Raw genomic sequence first — 24,201 nt, forward strand, 5'->3', positions numbered from 1 at the left:
TTGCATTTTTTGCGATAGAAACCATTTAAAGGTACTCAATGAATGTTAACAGCGTGGGCTCGCTTGGTCCACAAGTACTTAGCAGTGGTACCCCGCTGCATTTCAGACATTTTAGTTTTATGTGTCATTGGGAGGACGTAACCAAATTCCTTTCTGTCCATATTAAATCGGTCATGCTTTCAGTGAGAACAACTCGACATGCAACCAAATACAGGGAATTGAAAATAATGTAAGCTCCTCTGCTGTGTAAACGTATTCCCTGAGGTTCAGCTGATCTCAACTCTTGCCCTCTGCTCATATGGAAAAGTGAAAAAAACTACTCATCAGTGGATTTAGAGGCCCGCTGGTGTGCAAATCCTTGCTTGAAATGATGAGTAACGCCTTACCGACAGAGGAGAGCTTAATAACTCAAACCCTGGGGCTTTTATAGAGTATTCCTTTTATGGGGTCACTCTCTGGGATGACTCTAGTGGAAAAGAGTAGCTCTGACATGACTGAGGTGGTAAGTAACAGCAGTGGCTCCATCTACAAAAGAAACGGACTCGTCATCAATCGGGCTAAAAATAAGACATCCTTAACCAGAAAGGCTCCTTGGAGCATCTGTCCGAATGAAGTTAGAGCTATCTGTCCTTTGTGCTGGGATGCTTTTAATTTGTTGCTCTGCACCAGGAATGTTAAAACCATCAGGGAATTCCCAGATCGCAGCTGCTTTTACTTTTTGCCGGGATGATGTGTGAAAAGTGCGGGTCTCTTTACTTGTAGTTCTTGTTTTTCTTTCCTCCTGCTCTTCTTTTCCAGGTACGGCTCATTGAAGGTTGCTGGAAGGAGAGGAGTTTTTATAGGGGTGATGGTGGGGGTGGAGTTGCATAGTTTTAGTATTGAGCTAGTAGCGCCATACACTGACCGCCCACTCCCTTTCCAGTGTTCCTCTCAGGCTTCCTGTGGGATTGAAGAGGAGTATGGCTTTGGCTTTAACAGAGGAAGGGGAATGAGAGAAAAATGTGAGGTGTTTGGTGAAGATGGGGGTGGGGGGTGGGGGGGTGGGGGGTCTTGGCTAGAACAGGCTTTAACTCAGAGAATGACTTTACAGAGGAAGTGGGTTTGGAACGTTGTGGAGGCATGGTAGTTGCATTATTCGAATTTCAGTGCAGCTTGAGTCGTGTGTTTTGAGTAACCGGAGAGCGATTGGATGGTGCCTTCTCAGGACGATAATGGATTTTCCAACAGAGCATAATAGAAAATTGTTTAATTTTTATTACACTTGATTATTTTTGCTGGAAGGATTTAGTCTTGTTGAGATTTTAACTCAAACTGGAAGAAAAACAGCAGCTGTGTCAAATGTATTTCAACAAATGATCTTAGTTTGTGGCCATTTCTGCCTTTTTTTCCATCATTTATTTATCACTTCTGTCTTCAGTAATGCTGTAGGGTAATTGCATCACTGACGGAAGAGCTCTTATGTTCTAAATGAAAGACTTAGTAAAGTAACTAAAGTAAAGTAAAGTAACTAAAGTAAAAGTCAAAAACTTTTTTTCATTTTGTTGATGTTTTAACAGCAAACTTTATTTTTACCATCATTCTTTTTTTTTGGGAGAAAATTGAACTTTGTAGTAATAATAAAATAACCACAATATTTCTCACACTCTCTCAGCTTGCTGGGCTAATGGAGAATCTTAAAAATAAACAAAAGCACATTTAGATTCAAAGTAATCTTGCCTTTTTTAGATTGGAAGTGGCAGTTTAGGGTTAAAAGTCTCTGCTGCTGCTCCAAATCCAGTTTTCCTGCTTGTAAATCCGCTCCTTGGCCGTCGTAACAGAAATAAATGACTTGGCTCCTAGAGCTACTGAAACATGATAATTAGGACGTGTGTAAAGGTTTAGGAAACGCTGATCGCAGTATGAAATGTGAATATACATATTGTCTTTGCTCTCTGTGTTTGTTCTGAACCTAAACCCGCTGTTTCCTCGCTCCGAGGTGGAGAATAAACATTGTGATGGGCCCAGCCTCAGGTATCTGGAGTGTTTCACTGACTGGTGGAGAGCACTCTGAGTAAACACAAGCCTCTTTGGTCTCAGTTTGGTCTCTTTAATAAGCTTTTAACAAACTGAACTTCACTCACCGAGTTCGGACTGAGGAAGATCCTGTGTTTTTTAAATGTTTGGAGAACACGTGACGTGTTGATGCTTCATTTGCATCATTCTTGCCCTTAAGGGGAAAAGGTCGCCCATGTTCATGCGTCAAGTGTGATGCTTTTCACCCGTTTTCCACAGTCTGACCCTACGGCCAGCTGCTAAATCCCACATCTTGCTCCAATGAACCACAAACCACTTCTGTTTTTTTTTTCTTTTTATATTTTCCTTTGTGCCTTTCTTTTTTCTCTCTCACTTCCTGTTCATCGTTTTGATGCTACAAATAGAGTATTGAGTTTGATTTAAAACCTCCTCCTGCCTTCCTCCCCTGGAGAAGACAATCAGCTACCATTTGCTCCGGCGAGGCAGGGTGGCCATCTGAGATGACCCTTGTGCAACAATCAACTTCCTGTCAGACGGACTTGTGCAGTTTCATTCACAAGGGATGAAGGGGAGGGGGGTGTCCTCCAGTCTTAACTGGCCCCCCCTTTTCTTCACAGAGGCCCTGAGATGTTTTCTCCAAGGAACTGGTGCATCTCCCACACAAAGGAAGTTTGCATTTCCCCTGATGAGAGAGCAGGATTTCAGGACGTTTTATGTCTCGACTACAAAGTGTGTTTTTATGAGCATAATTTACCACATGAGCACATTATGATTCTTTTTCTGTTCTTCACATCTGACCTCTCACACGTCCCACAAATTTCAGCCAGTCAAATAATGTGTGCAGAAAGTATGAGCCAAATGCAATGAAAGAATCAAGGAAGTGACTTTTCCCCACCTGTTTATGCATCAATATTGGGCTTTTGGAGATTCATGCTTCCCCTAAAGCCAAAGGTGTGGGAATTGGAGAGTAACCCAAAACCAATAGAAGTAAATCACCAGCGCCTTTTAATAAGATGTTCATTTACATGGCACCTATCACAAAAAAACAAAATCAGTTTCACAAATAAAATCGCATCAAAATCAAAACGCATAACCAAAAGAATACAAAAGTGTTAAACACTAATGAATAGAGATTATTTAAAATATAAAAACAGTAAAAAATGATTTAAAAAATCTAAAAATATTAATAAAGATCAAATAAAAACTAAAAGATCATTAAAAAAAGAGAATGAGGGTCATTAACAAATGAAAAACGCAAAGGGTTTAAGCCAGGGGTGTTCATATTCCGGTCCCACATATCCAGCACATTTTAGTTTTAACCTGCTTCAACACACCTGATTTCAATCAGCAGGTGATTAATGGGCTTCTGCAGCCTGATGAGCTGCTGCACAGGTGATTCAACCACATATTCTAGTGTGTTGGAGCAGAGAAACCATTAAAACATGCTGGATACCGGCCCTCCAGGGCCAGATTTGAACATCCAGGTTTAAGTTAAAGCTGTTTTAAAATGTGTCTAGACTGTCTATGTGACATAAGAATAAAGGAAGTTCATCTTAGCACAAAGCAGCACAGACACAGAAGAATAATTAACCTTTAAAACTGGAATTCATCTTGGTTTGGAACCCAGCAGATTGGGTTAGGTAAGATTTTATGATGCAATGCTGCGAAGAGGAGAGAGAAACAAACAAGTCCTGTCGGTCAGTGTTGTTGCTGCCCTTTAATGGCGTCTAAGCTTTCAGATAATGCAATCACCAGACCCTGGACACGGCGTAATTGGATTGCAGGTAGTGAGTGAGAGGAAGAGAAAGAGGCAGGACAATAACTCTTGTTTGTGGTAAAACACGATGAGTTAAACAAAAAGTAAAACCTTTTAGATGTTTCTTCTGCCTCTTTTGAGTAACGTGTATTTCTCTTTGACATAGTTTCTGCAAGTAACACTTGTAGTAACAGATTTGGTGTATCAAGTTCTTTAAAGCATCCAGGTTTTCAACCTTCTTATCTAACTCCTTCATCAGATCAGAAGATGTACTTAATGTGTCACGCTTAAAAATCTAGAGCAAGAAGTTTGAGAACCGTAATCTTTTACTATGAAACCAAACACATTGGCCACAGGAGAGTTAAAAGTGGTAGAGAAATATTTTTTCAACCAGTTTTCAGTTTTCCCCCCAAAATCCAGGTACTGGCAAACCCAACAATGGTCATAACTCAGTCAGTTTTGTGGATAAAATTACAGTAAAATTTGGAGTGCTAGCTGTGTGCTAACAGATTGCACAAGATAACACATTATTTTCTAAATTTGACTGCATCAAAAGACTTTAACAGAGATCCTGCACCTTCCCAACCCCCTGCTAAGGGGTGGGACCTAACTCTTAACTTCACATTGGAGGCAGCAACGGTGCTGAACGGTTTACATGCGTACTTCGTATGTGTCCATCCATGATGGCAGAGTTCTCCTCGCGAGATCACAAAATCCCTCAAGACTTCATATCAGTAGTCTTCAATTATTTAGAAAATTACGGGACATTTTACACTAAAACTGTGTGTGATTTCCTGTCTAGCCCAATGTTCACTGCTGAAATTGACGTGTCCCAGAAGTGGCTTGCAGCAGAAACATAACTCAATACTACCTTCAGCGATACGACATGGCACGACACTGCATGGCGCTCGCTGCGCAGCATGGCGGCCAGTTTGAATCAACCCATGGACTATAATGGGTTCTAGTTGAAGCAGAGACATTTCGCTGCTATTCTGCACCGCTCATGCCTCCGGTGTGAAGTCAGGGTAAACATTAATGAGTACAGATTTTTTTGTTATGCTTTTGAGTTAGGGTTAGGATTAAACCCTATTGCAAGATGTGGAACCAAAGCAAGATAATGCTTTTATCAGAAATGGAACACATCCCTAATATATATGTATGTATGTATGTATGTATATATATATATATATATATATATATATATATATATATACATACATACATATGTATATATATATATATATATATATACATACATACATATGTATATATACACGTATATATATATATATATATATATATATATATATATATATATACACGTATATATATATATTTTTTTAATTGGTTAAATGTCACCAGCATAGCAGTTGACTCATTGTATAAATATCATTGTTTATATATTATATGTGTTGTTACATTAAAACCTCCAAAAGTTGCCAATTTTGTACCAAAAATATGATAAAATAAAATTGTTGGCCTGCAGAGTTGGATTGAGTTCACAGACAACTAAGCGCTCGTTCGTTCTTGTACTGTTTAATCATTAGTCAGACCACACACATCTTCCCTCTACAGCTTTATTTTGATCTCCCTTACACACCTGCAAGCTTTTTATGAGTGCATCTTGCAAAGTTACAGTGCTGACTGACACATTCACAAAACTTTAGACAAAATGCAATTTTGGCTTTAAATGCGTGTGCGCTATTATTTTGTGGGATTTAAAATGTGGACTATTTATCTTTAGCTTTAAGCAGTTTTTATTTCTGTAGCCGGGCAGATCTTATAGCCGCGAGAAACAAATATCTACCCACACACCCTTGACTTCCAACGCTAGTCCAAAGTAAACCTCTAAAGAGCGATATGCAGCCGCACATTTCAGCAAGCTTAGATGACTAATGATCGGCTTTATGAAGTCTTTTGTTGAGCTCTGGCTGGGTGCTGATCAGCGCTCAATCCGGGGAATGTTTTGTGCTGCACACACACACACACACACACACACACACACACACACACACACACACACACACACACACACACACACACTTAATCAAACACACACACTCACACACGTAAAGTACAAAGTGAGGCCTGGCCTGCCACTCCTTGCTGCCACAGTTGCCTCCTGGACATTTAGTGACGATAATGCAGCTGGAGCAAGTGGAGCAATCTGTAATTAGTCTTTGTCACAGTATCAGTAACGTCACCAACAACTCCACCCTTCCCCCATGGGTTGTTGCATTTTAGTGCTTGTGAGGAAGAGCAAGGTTCCCACTGAGTAAAATGTCTTGTTTTACTCACCACCTGTTGTAAGAAGGCCGTCTGCAAGTTGTGCAAACTTTTTACGAGACATCCAGCTCATAAATTTGAGTCATTTTCATTTGGCTAAATGGACCAAATGGAAAAAAATTATGAAGTAACCTTTTTTAAGGTTGAACTGATCTAGTTTCTGTCTTGCAGCAGAATGAGGAAGTTGGCTGTGGAGTGTCAGGTCATTCCCCACCTGCAGTTCGGTTATGAAATCAACAGCTGGACATGCAATGAGTTTACTGTGGCTGCCTGCTTCCGCAATAAACAGTTATTTATTTATTTATTTATTTATTTATTTATTTATTTATTTATTTATTTATTTATTTTGTTCTTTTTTTGTTTTGTTTTTTCTTGTTTTAGACTCCGTGTCTGAGGGAGTTTGCTGCTCCTCTGGTCACCTCTCTTATTCACCCTTTACTGGTTGAAAATTCAAGTGGGAATGGAGATTTTACTGCAGTTTGGAGATGTAAGATGCCTTTTTGGAGGTTTAATTCACAGCTGACAAGTCTTGACTTTATTATTTCAGTTTGGTTTTGCAGAACGAGTAGTAACCACGAGAATAATTAAGTCTTAGATGGCTCCTATAATTGAAACAGCCGTCTTGCTTTTGCATGCCTGCCTCTTGTTTGCCGGGGCATTGGATCTGCAAGACTCGGATCCCTCAGGGTTAAAACTAATGAGGATTAATAAATGGAATAGCAATAGACATCTGTTTGTTGGTGTTTGTGTGTGAAAGATCAACAACATCAGGGAAATTAAGGGAAATCCCTTCCAATAACACAAATGCTTAGTTTCTGTTGGATTTATTTATTTCCTTTTTATAATATCACTTAAATTTATTTGTGTGCACGCTTTTTAGGGTGTGCCCCAGAAATCAAATTTCATGCTTTGACTGTCTTTGCTCTCAAGAGTAGACATGTTTAGGAATGTGTCTGGGGCATTTTCTAATAAACCGGATGTGAATTCTGCTTATTTTTCTCCAAAACTTTCTTTTTTACTTTCTGTTTTAAACCTATTTAAAACATTAGTATTTGCAGCGTGCATGCGGAACGTTTGTTTATGCATGGTTGTGTGTAGAAGCACAGCTGCTGTCTGACCACTAAAAGATTACTTGTAATGCACATTATTGGTTCAAAGAGAACAAGCCTCTTCTATTTTCCTTGTTTATCACTGCCTTCCGTATCCTGGCCTGCCGTTGCATTATGCTGGACCAGTTGACTCTATCAGCTCAAATGCAATCCTACAGATCTCTGTTTGTGAAAGCAAATCTCTGCAGGGAAAAAAGTCTGTGCAGGATCTGTTTTAGAAACATTTCCAGTGGAATCTATGACACATCAAATGTGTTTTTTTCCTGGGAATATCTCATGAGGCCCGAAGCAGTCATCTGTGAGGGTTTCTGCATCTGCTCGGAAAGATCGGAGCCTTTGCCAGCACAAACACAGCCAGAACTTGCTGCGTCACCGAGATTTGATTTCTGTTGTGGATGCAACACTGATTTGTTGTTTTCACAGAAACAAACTGGCTACCTTATGACTGTGCGTATCAAGTTCAGCAGAAAGTCATAAACTGAGATGGTTTATTGCATAATTACTGGATGTTTAAATTAAATGTTTCATAACAGCTGATTTATTGTTTGGGATCTTTCCTGCAGTGTGCCAAGGCATCACCAACCGCTTAAACCTTCTAGGCTCTAAAGACGACCACTACCTGAACTTGGTGAAGACTTACAGCAACTGCACCGTGGTTCTGGAGAACCTAGAGATCACCTACATGGAGCAGCACCGAGACTTGTCCTTCCTCAGGGTAAACATTTTCAAAGTTTGTCCTGAATCTCTCAAGGCTCTCGTTTTCATTTTGGTAAAGTTCATTAAAACCAGTTGAGAATATGTGAGTATAATTGTTCAGTGTGTTTATGATCCTCTGGTTGGAGTGTTGCTTAAAGCCAGAGGTTCTGAGCACTGGACAGATGTAATAAAGGACCACACACACACACACACACACACACACACACACACACACACACACACACATATTCGTAACAAGCACTCAGCAGATACAGTGCAGTCATTTTTAAAGGGGCTTTTTGGCGTCTTGTTTGTGTCGTCTTCATGTTTCTCTTCACTTGCGGCACCAGTTCAGGAGTCATAAATCAAAGGAGAAGTTTACAAATTTGCCAGTGGACTAGCAAGGCGTGCTTTATGAGTTTTTTTTTTTTGTTTTTTTGTTTTTTTTTTTTTTTTTTTGAACTGACTGACTTGTACACAAACTTACCCAAGTTTGGACTGTGGAGCACAAAAGCTGATTGCACATGGCAATACCTGCAAATTTTTTTCAGTTTAGTTGTTTGTTTAGGGGGAAGAAATATTTTAACCTTTATCACCTAAAGTTATTTCCAAGACAGGCAGTTCTTTTTTTTCCACAGATGCTTTTAATTTCATTTGTCATTCTTTAATTTTTTTAACCAATAAAATGCTTTTTTTCTGCATAGTTTTCTGGGATCAGCTATTGTCCCAATCCGTCCCTGACGCTCACCCATCAGACTTTATAACCAGCTAGCGGCTCGCAGTTGGCATTTTGGTTTACTTATCACTCTGGACTATCCATCGGCTGGTTTTAACATTGGAATATCACTGGTTTGAAAAAGTAATCTGTCTGAAAACCCACTCTAATCACATTCTGGCTCAGTTTTTGAGAGCTTGTGAAGATAAAATCCAACCATTTCTAGTGACCAAACTCTTCTTTAAAAAGACAGAAGAAATTCCTCTACCTCTCGCAGACAGAAACACGTTTTTGAGTTCTAGGCATTATCGAAGTGCAGGCTAGATAAGATAGAATTCACTTCTTCATAACTGAAGAGACTGCACTTGCCACTTGCAACTCAAAGAGAGCGGATGTTAGTGTTTGCAGTCCAGGGGAGGAGGGAGTCAGACGTGACACTACCTGGATGGGGAGGGGCAGTGTATGAGGATGTAAAACTTTTCCACACAGACGTTTGCAATAGGTCAGCAGGCCTGTAGAGGCTCTCCAGCTCTAAGAGAAGAATACATGCTTGAAGCCTAGAAGCGCATCGGGGTGATTTTCATGAGGAATTATCAATGAAACATGGTCAAGAGCTCCAAAAACGTAAATTTTGCACGATATAGGCCCTTTAAAATACTCAAAATCTTTTAATTTCTATTCTTATTTTTAACTCAAATTTTTAATATTTCATCTGTTTATGAAATTTTATAATTTTATTACTTTATTTTTTCTGATGTTAATCAGATTCTGTTTTGAGAGCATTTTGATTTTATGATGTTAATCTATTTCTGCTTCGAAATTATTATGATTTTATGACTTTTTTTGTTTTGTTTTGATCTATGTGAAACACTTTGTGATTCTATGTCTGTGATAAGTGCTGTATAAATAAAATGTACTTACTTACTAATCAGTTTTATGAACAAAAAATGTTGATAGGGTTCTTCTTCATTCTTGGAGGTCATTGATCACTTGGGTCACTTTTCTTGTTTTCCATACTTACATTCATAACATTTGTCTGAATAGGAAATTTTGCAAAGGAATAGGACTTGCAGACGTTGTCAGATTTACAATCCAGTTAGTTAAAGTGGATGTTTTTCTTTAAATGTTGCTGTAATCAGTGCAGCAATTCCACCATGGCAGATGCATTCTAGTTGTCTATTTCCCTTAAAGACGACCTGGTGATTTTTATCTTAGGGAACGTGCTAGCCACTCCATTACTGTCAGAAAGCATTGCTGACACGTTCTGAACATGTGTTATAGATCATTATCCTGCAGGTAGAATGACACCAGCCCCAATCACTACCTGTCCACAGGGTAGAGCAGTTCCACACCTTCAAGAGTCTTTTTTTTTGTAGCATACCAAAATAAACGGCCTGCAAAGAAGATCTTTTTTTCTGACTGCAAATAAACAGCTTCTGATGCTTAATGTAGTGAACTATAAACTCAGCAATATTTAAAGAGTAAGAGCTGTCAGGCTGCAGATCGCCAAAATTGTTGTTTATTTATTTATTTATGAATGCAAATTTAAAGAAATCACTATTTAAATTGATTTGTTTCTTGTTCTGTCAAAGTCTGCATGTCCTGTTATTTCCTGTTCAGGATAATGTTTAATTGCTTTTTGATGGAAAACAAGAAAATTTCCATAATCTCACAAATTGTAGCAAAAAGTTTAATTTGCCAGTTTTAAGAGTTCTAGCCTTTCATCATACTTAAGAATATTTACCTCATTTGCAGAGAAGATTTTTTTTACATTTCAGGCTAAAAATAAGATACAATTTATCTTTTTATTTTTATTTTTTTTAAATAATTGTTTGCAGTGCACCTCCTCCACCTTGCCGGCAAATTGGTCTTCTGCATGAATTTATGATGCACAGATTATCACAAAATCTATCATTGCACAAGTATGCACCATGAAAATTATTAGATTTAGTTAATGTTCATTAGTTTTAACTCTAAAATGTACTTGGATATAATGGCATTGCCATAAAAAGTGCATTTTTAATAAAATATCTGGATTTTTTTTGCAAAGCTTTTGTATAAATGATTGTAAATACAAGAAATAACACCAACTTGTCTAAATTGTCTTCAGCTTTTTCACTAACTGAAAATCTCGTGACTTTGCACATTGATTTTATTGTTAACAACTATTTTTCCCTCTTTTATTAACCTCTGCAGTCTATTGAAGAAGTGAGTGGTTACGTCCTGATCGCCCTCAACACGGCATCCCGGATCCCTTTGGAGAACCTGCGCATCATCCGAGGGCATTCCCTCTATGAGGGAGCATTCGCGCTATCCGTGCTTGCCAACTATGAAAAAACAACAGGTCAGGGCACCACCGAGCTGCTTCTGACCAGCCTGACAGGTAACTACAGCCCCAAATGTTTATGTTTGCATTTAGGTTTACGTTTATTGAACTCACATTTCATGTCCTGATGCAGAAATTCTTAAAGGAGGTGTAAAGTTTAGAAACAACCAGATATGTAACGTGGAGACAATCCAGTGGTTTGACATCATCAATACCGAATCCAAACCCAGTATGGAGCTTCCAAAGGCCAGCAGCAACTCGCTCTGTAAGTGTCACGGCTCACAATTCTGAAGTAGACTTCTGAAAATGTATTTATGTGCTTTAATGTTTCAAATAAACACACAATGGGTCGTTTGTTTGTTTTCTAGGCAGCAGATGCCACACAAGCTGCTTTAATGGTTCATGTTGGGGACCTGGTCCGCAAAACTGTCAGACCTGTAAGCTTTAGGTTTTATTCATGATGCAGCAGTATCAAGTCATATAAAACCCTGTTATTTTAAAGGTGTGGTTCACTGAAAAAACATTGATTGTTTCCAATTATAATCAGTCACTCTGAGTTTTTCATGCAGGCTGAACATGAAAACAGTCTCCTACACCTATCTCCTGTACTAGCTTCGGATAGAAAATAGATGGTGAAACTCTAGGATTTGAAAAGCCCGACAGATCTACATCACACTTTGTGGATATTCGTGGACTCACCCATCTTTACTCATGACGGTAAAGGCTGTTGCTGTTTTAGCGTCCAGGAATCAGCAGACAGCGTCCCGACTAGTCAAGCTAACCGTTAGCATTTGCAACTCCACCACACAGAAGAACTCCTCCAGGCTTGTTAGTTGGAGATGAAACATCCATGTTGCAAGTCAGTGGTAGAGTCGCGTTTCTGTTATCAAATCCAAGGTAAGTTGTCCAAATATCAGGAAGTAATACTTAAAAACCCGTCGTGTTCTGCTACTCTGCAGCAGCAGACTTGTCTCTGCTGATCCAAGCGTTTCTGGGCTTTTTTGCCCCAAGTACCGCTTGCAAGGCATTCATTCCTAATAGAGACCTCTGCAAATGCATTGATTAAATAAGTGAACTACACCCTTAAAGCATTTTTCACTTGACTGGTTATTTGACACCTTGAAATGATAAATGCCATCGCATCTTGTAATCACATCAAACATGTAAGGATTTTAAAAACGGAAACAGAAAATGACTTCCTGTAATGGATCAACCCCACTCTCGTCTCCAGTGACTAAGCTGAACTGTGCACAGCAGTGCTCTAAGAGATGCAAAGGACCTTCACCCAGCGACTGCTGCAACGAGCACTGTGCAGCAGGGTGCACGGGGCCCAGACCTACCGACTGTCTGGTGAGGATAAATAATGAGTACAGACACACACTTCCATTAAATCTGCTCATAACTCTCCTTTAAAACAAAACCCTTCTCTAAGCAACGTCTGTTTTTAAGATCTGAGATATTGTTTTTAGTTTTTAACACCAGCGAGACGCGTAAATGCTGATTAAATATTTTTATTTGGCTGGGACCTTGAGTATCAGCGTCTGCTCTCCCTCTCGCTGCTGCTTTGAGAACTAAGCCAAAGCTATGAAAGAGGAATGCAGTGTTATCATTAGAAAGAGGCTCTGTTTTGGTCCCGGCGAGCTAGATGACTGTTTGTGCTGCAGGCCTGTCGGGACTTCCAGGACGACGGGGTGTGTAAGGACTCCTGCCCGGGCCTCATGCGCTATGATCCCAACCAGCACCAGCTGGTTTCTAACCCACATGGAAAGTACAACTTTGGAGCCACCTGTGTGAAGAGTTGCCCACGTAAGCACAATAAAAAAAAGGGACTAATTTGCTTTCGCTTTTTTGTAAAACGTTACTTTTATTTCCCAGCAGAAATGCTTGCATTGACAGAAAATTATGGATTGCAAAAAATGGCACCATGAGGGTTTTCTGCAAATTGGCCCAGGATGTTCTTTGGGGTTGTTTTAAAGGTTACAGTTTGTTCAAGTTTAATTATAAACTTCCAAAACAAGGAAGGAAATGATTGAATTTCAGGGTGTGTTAATGCAACATCCCATCTCTAGAAGTTTAACAGTTTTTGTTTGTTGCTCCATCTGATGTATGACCTATGATGTTCCTTGTTGTATAACTCATTCTCATTTTAATCTTTTAATTCTCTTTCTTATTATAGAAAAAAAGATACAAATTCCCCACTGAGGGACAAATAAAAGCATTCTTAACTCATACAAGCAGTTACAGGAAAATCATAGAAAAATTTTATTTGTTTCTGTAAATTTTCTAGTTTTCCTTCTGACCTGATCTCATTCTTTCTAGATAATTACGTTGTGACTGATCACGGCGCATGTGTGCGGACGTGCAGCGGCAACACATACGAGGTTGATGAAGGAGGAGTCAGGAAGTGTGCCAAGTGTGATGGACTGTGCCCAAAAGGTCAGAGGTTAAGCTGTTTCTGTGCAGTTCTACATACACTTCATATATATATATATATATATATACACTGGACAGATCATCTGCTCACAGAAAAGCACATTTTATAAACCTGTCACTAAAAAGTAAAGACAAACATCTACCAAAGAATGATTTGGCATACCTGTAATCTAAATTATTGCTATATTTATTTTAAAATGCATTAAAATAGCAAATATTAAAACCCAAATAGATAAAGCAATAATTACCATTTGTGGTCCTCTACCATGAAACCTGTAATGGCTGATGCATGAACTAATAATCAGAAAGCTGATCATTTTTACAGTTGACGAATTTTAATATAGCAAAATACCTTTGGATTATATTTTATTGTATAGCTATATAATAATGCAGTAATAAAAAAGATAAATAAAATTGGCACTCATTGCATGCAGTACTCAGGCTCTCCACCAGAAGGCAGATAACTTGCATAGTAAGGGTGTGTGTTGGAGAGATTCTGGTGATTCAGTTTATATCACAATAAATCACATTTAGGTTTAGGTTTGGTCTCGGCGCTCATGATGAGGACTTAGTATTTAATCTTCTGAACTGTTTTCAGTATGCAACGGGATTGGCTCGGGGGAGCTGACCCATGCCCTGTCCATCAATGCCACCAACATTGGCTCCTTCAAAAACTGCACCAAAATCAACGGCAACATTGCTTTAATTCATACATCAATTCACGGGTAAGTTTGTTTTTAATCTCGGCCTCTCTGCTAACTGCTATTCCGTTGCTTCACTTCTCTGCTCGTCTTTGATTTGCAGAGATCCCTTCACCAAAACACCAAAGATGGATCCTGCCCAGCTTGATGTGTTTAAAACTGTTAAAGAAATTACAGGTTAGATCATGGAAGACATGAGCAATCGATGACACACTTTCACACGCCTCCTCATTTAACACATCATGTGTTCCTTCAGGATATTTGTGGATTCAAACTTGGCCAACTAGCATGAATTCTCTCAGCCCCTTTGAGAATCTGGAGATAATTCGAGGAAGAACAAAACGGTATGTTCCCTGTAAACACCCGCCTCCCCCAAAGTAATCTATAAAGCACGATTTATTTTTTTAGTGCATCATCTGAGAAGTTTCTTCTGTTTAAATAGTCATCAAACTTTTGTTTTCCCATTGGACAGAGGTGGCCGCAGTCTGGTTGTGACTCAGCTCGATATCGACTACTTGGGCCTACGATCCCTTAAAGAAATCAGCGACGGAGATGTGGCGATCCTTAAGAACCAGAACTTGTGCTACACTAACAAAAACCACTGGACTGGACTCTTTATATCAGCAAAACAAAGTGCCACAGTGGGAGAAAACGCTAATGCTACCTCTTGCGGTGAGCTCCCTGCTGCCTTGGAAACATTTTGTTATGAAATCTCCAAGCTAATTTCAAAACAGAGCAATTATTTAAATCTCTGCTCGAAATTATCTGTCTGGTTTGCAGCTTTGTGTGACAGGAAGTGCACGGAGGACAGCTGCTGGGGGCCGGGCCCGGGCATGTGTTTCGCCTGCCGTGACTACAGCCGCGGTGGGAGTTGTGTTGACTCCTGCAACATCCTGGAGGGGTAAGGAGGGATTCAGGGTTCCAGTCCCTGTTTTTTGAAGCGCCAAAATGTCCTGCCTTTCATTTTAAGCAAACAAGAAGTCAAAAACATCACATCTGTGTCCTCTATATTTCACTTCTTCAAAGTCTGTTTTCATTCCCAGTTCAGGTCTTTAGATAAATGTGAGGATTACTGAGAGAAAGGCTGTGATCTTAGGTATTGTTGAAGTTAAATTTCCAGTAGATGTAAGACAAACATTGTTGGAGAAATGGCACAAACTCTGTTTATCTGTGAAAATATTTGTCAAACATTGAATCTTGACATGCTTACAGTTTAACTTTACCCTTTTTCTTTTTTGCACAAAGAGTCTGTCAGCTTTGCTATTGTTTTTCTGCAGAGATCAGCGGGAGGCGGTCGTGAATAAAACCTGCGTGGAATGTGACCCAGAGTGTCTGCACATGAACGGGACTGCGACCTGCAGGGCGCCTGTATGTGTCACCCTAAAGCTCTGCAAAATTCACGCTGAGCCTTGATGAACAGTATCTCAGTGTTTGTGTAGCATGAAATCCCTCCTAAACGTTTTCAAGCCTTGGATTTCTTCATCTGCACAGACCATAATGCTGCTTAGCCACAAGACATGTTGTGTTTTGAATAACGGGTGTGTCTGCGAGATGAAGTTTGCCAACTGTCTTCCTTATTATCCTCATCACTCTGTCTGAGATTGGGACAAGTTTAGACCCCTTTTTTTAAAACAAAAATGCGAGAAGAAAAGCTACTAAATGTGCAAAAGACGTGCAGGAGGACACCGTTGTAAACCCAAATAATCAATTGTGCTGCTTTTATTGCCATTTTCCTCTTTGTGTGGATGCAGCTTCCTTTTAGAAGTTATCACTCTCAGAAGGGTTATAAACCTAGTGAGTTTTCTTTTCCTTTTTATTTACTCCCAGGGATCTGGAAACTGCACTAAGTGTGCCAACTTCCATGATGGATTGTTCTGTGTGTCCCGCTGCCCCCAAGGCGTGCTGGGAGAGGATGACACCCTGATGTGGAAATACGCCGACGAGAAGAGAGTTTGCCAACTGTGCCACAAGAACTGCACCCAGGGGTAAACATGGCCGACGAGAACAAGCCAGCTCTGCATTTCTGTGTTGCAAATATTTATCTTTTTTTAAACATTTTCAGAAGTATGAACCCTTCGGTCAGTTGAGATGTCTAAAATGAAACGATTTGGTGGAAAAGCTGGAAATAAGAATATTCCTGTATACTCCTGCTTTTGTATATTCTCTGTTTCCATTGGTTACTGTTTGTTTTTATTTTATTTATTTATTCTCTTGTTGCAGTATTTAATTTTACTGGTCTGTACTCCACTTAAGAAACAAAACCGTAATGATTCAACCCAGAACTGATGTTTTCTGAGCCCCACACTGTGGCATGGTGGCACATCCGGGTGAATGAGAAGGAAACGGTTCTGAAAACCCCTCAAAACCACCGAAAGCTGTCACATTAACCAGCCACGTCTGGTAGAGTCTGGCTACCTTTTTTTACACAGGAAAATACGATACGTATTTCAAAGTACCTCAGTATAGTTTGATGTTTTATGAATGCTTCAGTTGAAAATTTGGAAATAAATAGTTTCCAGCTGATCTGGTTTAGTATTTAGTTTTGTACAAAATGACAGAAACTTGAACCGTTTTGCTGGCAGAAGTGAAATCAAACCTGTCAGAAAATAAAGAAGTGTAACAGAACAAATTGACATTTGCAAAGCAGTGTTTAGCTTCTCTTGGTGTGTTTAGAGTGAAAGAACAGAATACTAACATGAAATATTTTCTGTTCAAAGGTGTACAGGTCCTGGGCTCGAAGGCTGCCACATTAAAAGGTAAGTGGTTGCTCCAGCGAGGCGTTACTCATCAAGCTAAAACAATAACACCACCGATCTGCAGCCAGATGGAGGAAATCCAACATCCTTGTTAACCCCACCTCAGGAGTGGTAGACAAACATTGATCGTTCCAAGAGCAGCATGTTGAGTCACAAAGAAACCGCTGCAGCAAAGTTAATGTTCATCATCATCTTCAGTACAATCTGTGAAACACTATTTGTAGTGAAATAATCAGTTTTGCATGTTTTAAAGTAGAAAAGCGAGTGATGCAGGAAGATGCCAGGTCCAGAACAATATGCAATACAACAAAACACACATGAAAGTTAAAGCCCCATTAGTTGTCAAGTCTGTGTGAAATTTGTTCCCCACATTTGACCCATCCTTTGGGGGAGCGGTGACCTGCAGACACAGCCGCGCTGGGGAACCATTTGGCATTTTAAACCCCCCAATCAAACCCCTAATGCTGAGTGTCCAGCTAAGAGGCATTGGGCCCCATTTTTAAGGTCTTTTGTATGGCCCGACCATGGAACCCACCATCTCCCAGTCTCAGGGCGGACACTCATACCACCAGGCAAAAGACCTGCCAGCATCTCAAAGTTCAACTTGATTTGTAGGCTGGTCTACAGATAGGAGAAACCTTCTCACTCATATTATTGTTGTAGTTTAATGGCGTTCTCTATTTACTTTTGGGCTTTGTGGTGCAATCTGCTCATGTTTCATTTCAAAGATTAGCAAAAATGTAAAATATTCTGCATATGAGGCCTAAATAGATGATGAAACAAACTCTATTGCATTTATATTATTGTCCTTCTGTCCTGAAGCCCCTCAGGTCTGTCCATGATTGCGGCTGGTGTTGTTGGCGGGCTTCTGGCCGCTCTGATCGCAGGCCTGTCTGTCTTCGTGTTGCTCCGCCGCCGACACATCAAGAGGAAGAGGACCATGCGCAGACTTCTCCAAGAGAGAGGGGTGAGCGCAGGTGCTCGTATAGCACAAAAAAATTAGAGGTTTTATTTAAAACCTGTTTTTTCCTCTCTATTTCTAGCTTGTTGAGCCGCTCACTCCAAGCGGGCAGGCTCCAAACCAGGCTCTGCTGCGGATCCTGAAGGAACCGGAATTTAAGAAAATGAAGGTTTTGGGATCAGGAGCTTTTGGGACAGTTTACAAAGTAAAAATTATTCATTCTACATGTAATGCTTGTTATTCAGGTAGTTTTTTCTTTAGGCTGGTGCTCACTAGGACTGAAAGTCATACCAACACATGTTTTCAATCTTTCACTTAGAACATGCATTTTTAACTCGGCACGTCACGCATGAGTGGCTGCACTCTCGCTGTTGTAATAACCACATCCAGGGATACGGGTTAAGCTTTTATTTGTTAAAAATTTAAGGAAGGAATTCAGATAGAATTGAGGTGTCTGTGTTTCTAGTCGATGTGTAAACCTTAAAAGTGTTATTGCAAAAAATCCTGTTCAGATCAAATGAAACTGTGTCTCTGAAGGGTCTGTGGGTGCCAGAGGGAGAGGATGTGAAGATACCGGTGGCCATCAAGGTTTTGCGAGAGGCCACTTCTCCAAAAGCCAACAAAGAGATCCTGGATGTGAGTTCAAAGTTCGCTCATTTAAACCAAACTTTCTGGTCTGTGTGGTTACAGTGATGATTCATCTGAAATGTTATTCCCGCTGCTGAGAGTCTGGAAATGAGATATTTGTGTTTTTCTAAGTAATTATCAAAATACCTTTACTTTATGGTGAAGAAGGGCCCAACTTTTTAGCTTCAAGTGCTGCACAAAGGGATTGTTGCTTGCATGCTGGACTCTGCTTTCATGTTGGTGCTGTTTATAGCTCACGGAGCTTTGTTCCAAACTGACATGCTCTTGTTTTCTTTGTAATGGAGAATGTGCCACGCTGAAAAGAGAATGCCATGCGCTGTTTTGGGGAAATGGGATTAATTCATTTGGGAGTGATGGTGTTGCTGGTGTGTAATCTGAGAAGGAGGGGTGCAGCTTGTTCTAAATGCATCGCTGCAATCAGACAAACGTGCATCAGTCTCATCCTGTAAACTTTTCTTGGGATTATTTTATAAATGAGAGGAAACCTCAGTTTAAATATCTGTTTCTCCTGCAAGAAACCAACTTTTTCTGCTTTTGTCCTGGCCTGTGTCGATAATCCCAGTGTATTCTCAAAGCAGATTTTCTGGCAACAAAATAAAGCTGGCTGTGTAAAATACGTATCCACTAACAGTCAGCATCCCGCAGACAGTTCTCGAGCTATCTGCTGCCTGGACATTAACATGCACATATCCTCTTTTATTGTTTAAAGTGGCAGTGTGTAATTTCTTGCCACTAGGGGGCAGTACATACATTTCATGGTAGTTTCCCTGTTGTTTCTGGATCTACTTGGGGTGCTGCATCTGCTGATGATGTCATACTACAGCAATACCACTCAGCCAAAATATATTGCATCTCTTTGTCGATTCTGTTCTTTCACATAGGTTTTGGAAAGAGTTTAGCAGTTTTGTTATAAAATTCATGTTTCTTACAGTCGTACGTCCACCCAATCATATAGTGTGACATCATCAACGGGCGCAGGACCCAGAGCTGGAAAAGTGCGTGCCTGCCGAAATGTGCATCCCTGTTGTGGGAAGGCGCATATGAGTAAAGACGCAGCTTTGTAATAAATTTGTATTAATAACATGTTTGTTATTTCCATGCTTCCTTACAAAATGATGGTTCTGACTGCCATATGCATCGCTAAGAAAACTATCCTCATGAATTGGAAAAATAGAGATACCCTTTGCATTAACCAGTATAGAAATATTTATGTTAGATCATATTGCACTTGATACACCCTCTGCTTCCACGTCAAGTCAATCTCTTTGGGCTCCTTTGATCGGTTCCATCACATAGCGATGATGGGTGGGGGTGGGGGGTGGGGGATGGGGGGGTTGGTCATTGATATTGTCCTGCGGGCTGATATGGGTGATGGGGTGGAGGGTCTGAGTTTGGAGTATCTGGACATTCCCTGGAGGTGGGTTCACTGGGGGGGTGTCTGAGGCTGGGGGGCTGCTGCCCCCTCTGGAGGTGCTTGGGTTGCCTCGGGGGGGTGGGGGGGGGGGGGGGGGGGGGGGAAGACGACTGACAGTTGTGAGTGGGGCCCCTTGGGGGCCTTGGCAGCAGCCATGGGTTGCTGCTTGGTGGCTGCATTGCCCCTGAATGGGTCTGAGTGAGGGCCTGGGGGCTCGGTGCGTGGGGGTCAGGTCCTGACATATATGCTGCCGGGAAGAAGTCGGGAACATGTGGCAGTGCCTGGCCCAGGCTCAGGGGCCTCAAGTAGACCTTGGCTCCTCTGTTGTCCCATCATGGGGGAGGGGGATGTCCAGGAAGGGGAGGACCCAACCTTACCTGGATGTCCTATGTCTTATATATTCTGGAAGCTGTGTAAATGCAGGTATGGGAGTAGATATCCTGCTGGGGTGGGGCTGCATTGATTCCCTCAGAGTCTGTGGAGCTCTGCGATTCTGCTACTTTGGGTCCTGGCAAGATGGGCTGGGGTCTCCATGCCCTGGGTGGCATTTTGGCAATGGAGGGGCCTATTGGGGCCTGTGGTGGAGCTGGCTCCCTGGATGGCCTAGGCACAACCAACCATTCCTCCCCATCCCCACACATTTTTCTTCTCCTGCTCCCTCACATCATCACACAAACATGTACACAGGACCTTGGGGGGTGGACAAGTCAGGGGGTGTGGGTATGGACCCCATTTCCACATTCCTGTGGCAGACTGCCCCCCAATTTTATTTGCACATTAAATACCAATGACATTCCACGCAAACACACACTTAGGGCTTCGGGAGTGAGCACATTCAACAGCATTTGGCAAGGGGATCTTTTAGCCTCATCCCAAGTGCCGGTGCCCATTTCCAATTTTAAACTGCACTTAGACACAGAGGACTGTGGGGGGAAGAGGGGTGGTGTGGTGGCATCAGCTGGCGTAGGCCAGACGATGCCTGCACTGCCCGCTCACCACAGCCATGGAATACACCTTATCAACACGTACCAACACTGTATTGGAGCAGGCAGAGGGTGACTAGGGGTCTTAGCACACCTCTGTTGTCGCTTGGCTTCCCAGGGCTGGAGGCTAGGAGGGGGATCTGGTCGTCTGGCTGGGGTCTGGGGTGGTGGGTCGCTTTGCTCGGCGTTGGGTGAGGGAGCCTGCTCATCAGCACCCCAGCAGGAAGGGTCGAACTCAGGGAACCGGTGATGGTTGTACCCTTTGTGCAGCAGTACCAGGACCAGAATGAATAGGGTGTGTATGGGGAGCATGAGTGGGTGTCTGTCGTGTATTTTTGTGAGTCTTAGGTTGTATGTGTATGTGACAGCATGAGGGAGGGAGTGTGTGACTGCGTATGTCAGGTAGGGCCTTTGACTCCTCCCCTCTCCTGGGACTTTTTTTTGCTGCTACACATCTTCGCCTCCTCTCTCCCTTTCACGCTTGGTGTGGAGTGCAGTGCCTTGGTCTGCCTGAGTGTTCATGGTTCTCGGGCCAGGGGGTTTAAGATTTTTGGCGTCTGCCTGATTATTCTCGGTGGCTGCCTGGTGGGATCTGGGTTGCTGGGCTCTCTTGGGTCCCCGGCGGGGCTGGTCGCCTCTGGGTCCCGAGTTGCTGGGTTCCGGGCTCGGCCAACTTGGGGGTGGGAGGATATGGGCGGTCTCTGTGGGCTTGCCGCTGATATCCCCCGGGTCTCTGCCGGCTGCTGGTTGTGACCCCCGGGGTGATCCTCTGCGCCACTTGAGGGGGGCAGGGGCTTTTCTGGTTGCAGTCTCCCTGGGATCCCTGCGCTCTGGGGCAGCTCCTGGATCTCTGAGACTTGGAGCTCCTTCCATCTCCTACACATCTTTGGGGGGCAGATCTGTGGCCCCTCACAGTCTCTATTGGACGCTCCTATAGAGAAACCTTACATAAACAAGCGCGTGTACACACACAGGTGCTCACATGATGCTCTCATAAGTATGGACTTGGGCACGTTCAACACATGTCTTAAGGCTGTGGTTGGCACTTAATGCACTGTGATTTATTATTGTTTGATTGTTCAGTTAAACAATGTTGATTTTATATTTCCTCATCAGGTTGACGCAGTGATTGTTTGCTCCTGTTGTATTGTTGTGTGTTGTTTTTCTTTGTTTCCCTCCTTCAGCAGGTCTAGAAGCAGGCTCTTGTTCATCATTGATTGTTTATTTTTGTGGATGTTTTTAAATTGATAATATTTACGTCTTAATGTTCATTACAGGAGGCTTATGTGATGGCCAGTGTTGAACACCCCCACGTGTGTCGTCTGCTGGGCATCTGTCTCACCTCCACGGTGCAGCTCATTACCCAGCTGATGCCGTACGGCTGCCTCCTCGACTATGTCAAAGAAAACAAGGACAGCATCGGCTCGCAACACCTGCTCAACTGGTGTGTGCAGATCGCCAAGGTAGGAGGAAGCTCAGGAAGGAGTTACTCAACACAACTCAAGTTTTGGTTTTTTAATTGTTTTCATTTCTTAAAGTTCAGCTGTTGATGAGGGCTATAACTCAGACTGGTATAAAAGAGCTTATATTGCATGCTTTGTCTGATTAAAGGGTATGAGCTACCTGGAGGAGCGCCATTTGGTGCATCGAGACTTGGCAGCTAGAAATGTTTTGGTGAAGACTCCTCATCATGTCAAGATCACCGACTTCGGTCTGGCCAAGCTCCTCAACGCAGATGAGAAAGAATACCACGCTGATGGTGGAAAGGTTGGTCAAAGATGTGTTTAACTCTGAATGAAATATGTTTTTTTTTAATTTACCGAGTTGCCTCATAAAAGTGTGTTGGAGCCTTCTGCCACTGGGTGGCATTTACAATCTGTGCGACAGACGGTGGAGGATTTGAAATTAATTTAGGAAAGTGCTGCGGTTCCTGAGTCCAAACTGTCACGAAGATATTAAATGAATAAATCATTTTTATAAGTTTTAACAGATAATTCCAACAACAACTTAAATTTTAATCTGCTAGATATGTAAAATTATAATCCCATTCAGATTTTTTTTTTCATTTTCATTCATTTGTTTATTGAATTAGGACAATGCATATTGATCAACATGTTAGCAGAAGCATCAATGTAGCCATGCCAGAATTAGCTCAATTGCTAATTTGCATCCGCAGTCATAAAACTCGTATGCATTATAATTACATACAGTAGATCACAAAGACTATTGCATTTATATGAAATACATAAAAAAGAAACAAAGAAAACATATGGCTGGATTATACATTGGAGCAGGGCTATTTTTAACCACTGTTTTAATGTTTTCTTATAAATCATAATGTTTCTCATGGGATCTGGTATTTTATTCCATGAGTGTGCCCCTCTGATGGACACCACCATCTGGCTGAATTCAGTCCTGCGCCGCTGTATGCAACAGTCCACCATTATTACAAGAACAAAAATCTCCCATTCAGCCCGCAATGAATCCTGGGATAGCCTTTGCGAGTAAGGGATCACCAGACCCGTCCTTGAAATTCGGGGAGAACTAGGATGCATTTCGAGTATCCTTCTAATTTGGATAGCCTTGTCACTTTGCTGTGACTTAATCAGCCTTAAAATGTGTGCTCAGAAGGATGCAACCCCTGGATTTGGATTCAGCCCTTAAATCAGTAGCATTTTCATTAATGTTTTGCTACTGTGGTGTTCCTTTAGGTACCGATAAAATGGATGGCTCTGGAATCGATCTTGAACAGAACTTACACTCATCAGAGCGACGTCTGGAGCTACGGTGAGTCTGTGTGGTGAATGCATGCCCCACGTCTAACCCAGTCAGGAAAAACTGCAATCACTGTGTTCCAGATTAAGCATGGACCCTTGTGAAATTAGGAAACGTGAACCAGCTGCACTTCTCCTATCAATGACTGTTTGGCTGGAGAAATATTTACCGTACTTGTTGGGTAAAGCATCTTAACAGCGAAGAGCAGAGCGCCTTTTTGAAGCTCTGTGTTGTTTTTGGACCGTACAAAGCCCCTAAACGCCCCCAAAGCCACTAAAACACAAAAGAAAAGAGAGGAGATCCTGTCAGAATCTGTGATTTTAGGACCAGCAGGTTCAGGTGGACAACTTTACAACAAACTCAACTCACAATGGAGTAGCCTACGCACTCACGAAACAAAGAAAAACAAACACAGCACAGGATTTTTGTGAAGCAGGCCTGCTTCCAAATCTCCTTTTCCCGAGGGTTTGATTAGGCCTTCCGCTCAATCTGGCAAAAGCATCAGCAGATGCTGGCAGAAGCCACGGGCTTCCTTTCCTCCTTTCCCCTCCTTCAGTTCCTCCAACACAGACATGCATCCTGTTAACTCCCACTCCTGCACACGCAGCCAATTTGTCAACATTTTGATA

General features: G+C 41.7%; 1 protein-coding gene across 3 annotated transcripts in view; it reads left to right on the forward strand.

The window, feature by feature from the left end:
• egfra (epidermal growth factor receptor a (erythroblastic leukemia viral (v-erb-b) oncogene homolog, avian)) overlaps nt 1-24,201 on the forward strand; it is a 41,949-nt gene that overhangs the window by 11,786 nt on the left and 5,962 nt on the right. The window contains exons 1-22 of one of the 3 annotated variants that reach the window (XM_070541640.1): nt 6,443-6,542; nt 7,728-7,879; nt 10,772-10,958; nt 11,035-11,166; nt 11,270-11,338; nt 12,133-12,251; nt 12,566-12,707; nt 13,221-13,337; nt 13,933-14,059; nt 14,139-14,212; nt 14,292-14,379; nt 14,508-14,707; nt 14,816-14,936; nt 15,313-15,403; nt 15,863-16,020; nt 16,753-16,791; nt 17,614-17,758; nt 17,835-17,957; nt 18,290-18,388; nt 22,075-22,260; nt 22,409-22,564; nt 23,509-23,584. In XM_070541640.1, coding sequence (XP_070397741.1) covers nt 7,847-7,879; nt 10,772-10,958; nt 11,035-11,166; nt 11,270-11,338; nt 12,133-12,251; nt 12,566-12,707; nt 13,221-13,337; nt 13,933-14,059; nt 14,139-14,212; nt 14,292-14,379; nt 14,508-14,707; nt 14,816-14,936; nt 15,313-15,403; nt 15,863-16,020; nt 16,753-16,791; nt 17,614-17,758; nt 17,835-17,957; nt 18,290-18,388; nt 22,075-22,260; nt 22,409-22,564; nt 23,509-23,584 — 2,482 coding nt within the window. In that variant the 5' untranslated portion in view covers nt 6,443-6,542; nt 7,728-7,846. Of the gene's footprint in view, nt 1-6,442; nt 6,543-7,727; nt 7,880-10,771; nt 10,959-11,034; nt 11,167-11,269; nt 11,339-12,132; nt 12,252-12,565; nt 12,708-13,220; nt 13,338-13,932; nt 14,060-14,138; nt 14,218-14,291; nt 14,380-14,507; nt 14,708-14,815; nt 14,937-15,312; nt 15,404-15,862; nt 16,021-16,752; nt 16,792-17,613; nt 17,759-17,834; nt 17,958-18,289; nt 18,389-22,074; nt 22,261-22,408; nt 22,565-23,508; nt 23,585-24,201 lie in introns of those variants that run through there. The other 2 variants (XM_015956651.3, XM_015956655.3) reach the window with 2 other exon arrangements.

The sequence above is a fragment of the Nothobranchius furzeri genome, chromosome 11 (genome assembly GCF_043380555.1).
Source record: "Nothobranchius furzeri strain GRZ-AD chromosome 11, NfurGRZ-RIMD1, whole genome shotgun sequence".
Taxonomy (NCBI): Eukaryota; Metazoa; Chordata; class Actinopteri; order Cyprinodontiformes; family Nothobranchiidae; genus Nothobranchius; species Nothobranchius furzeri.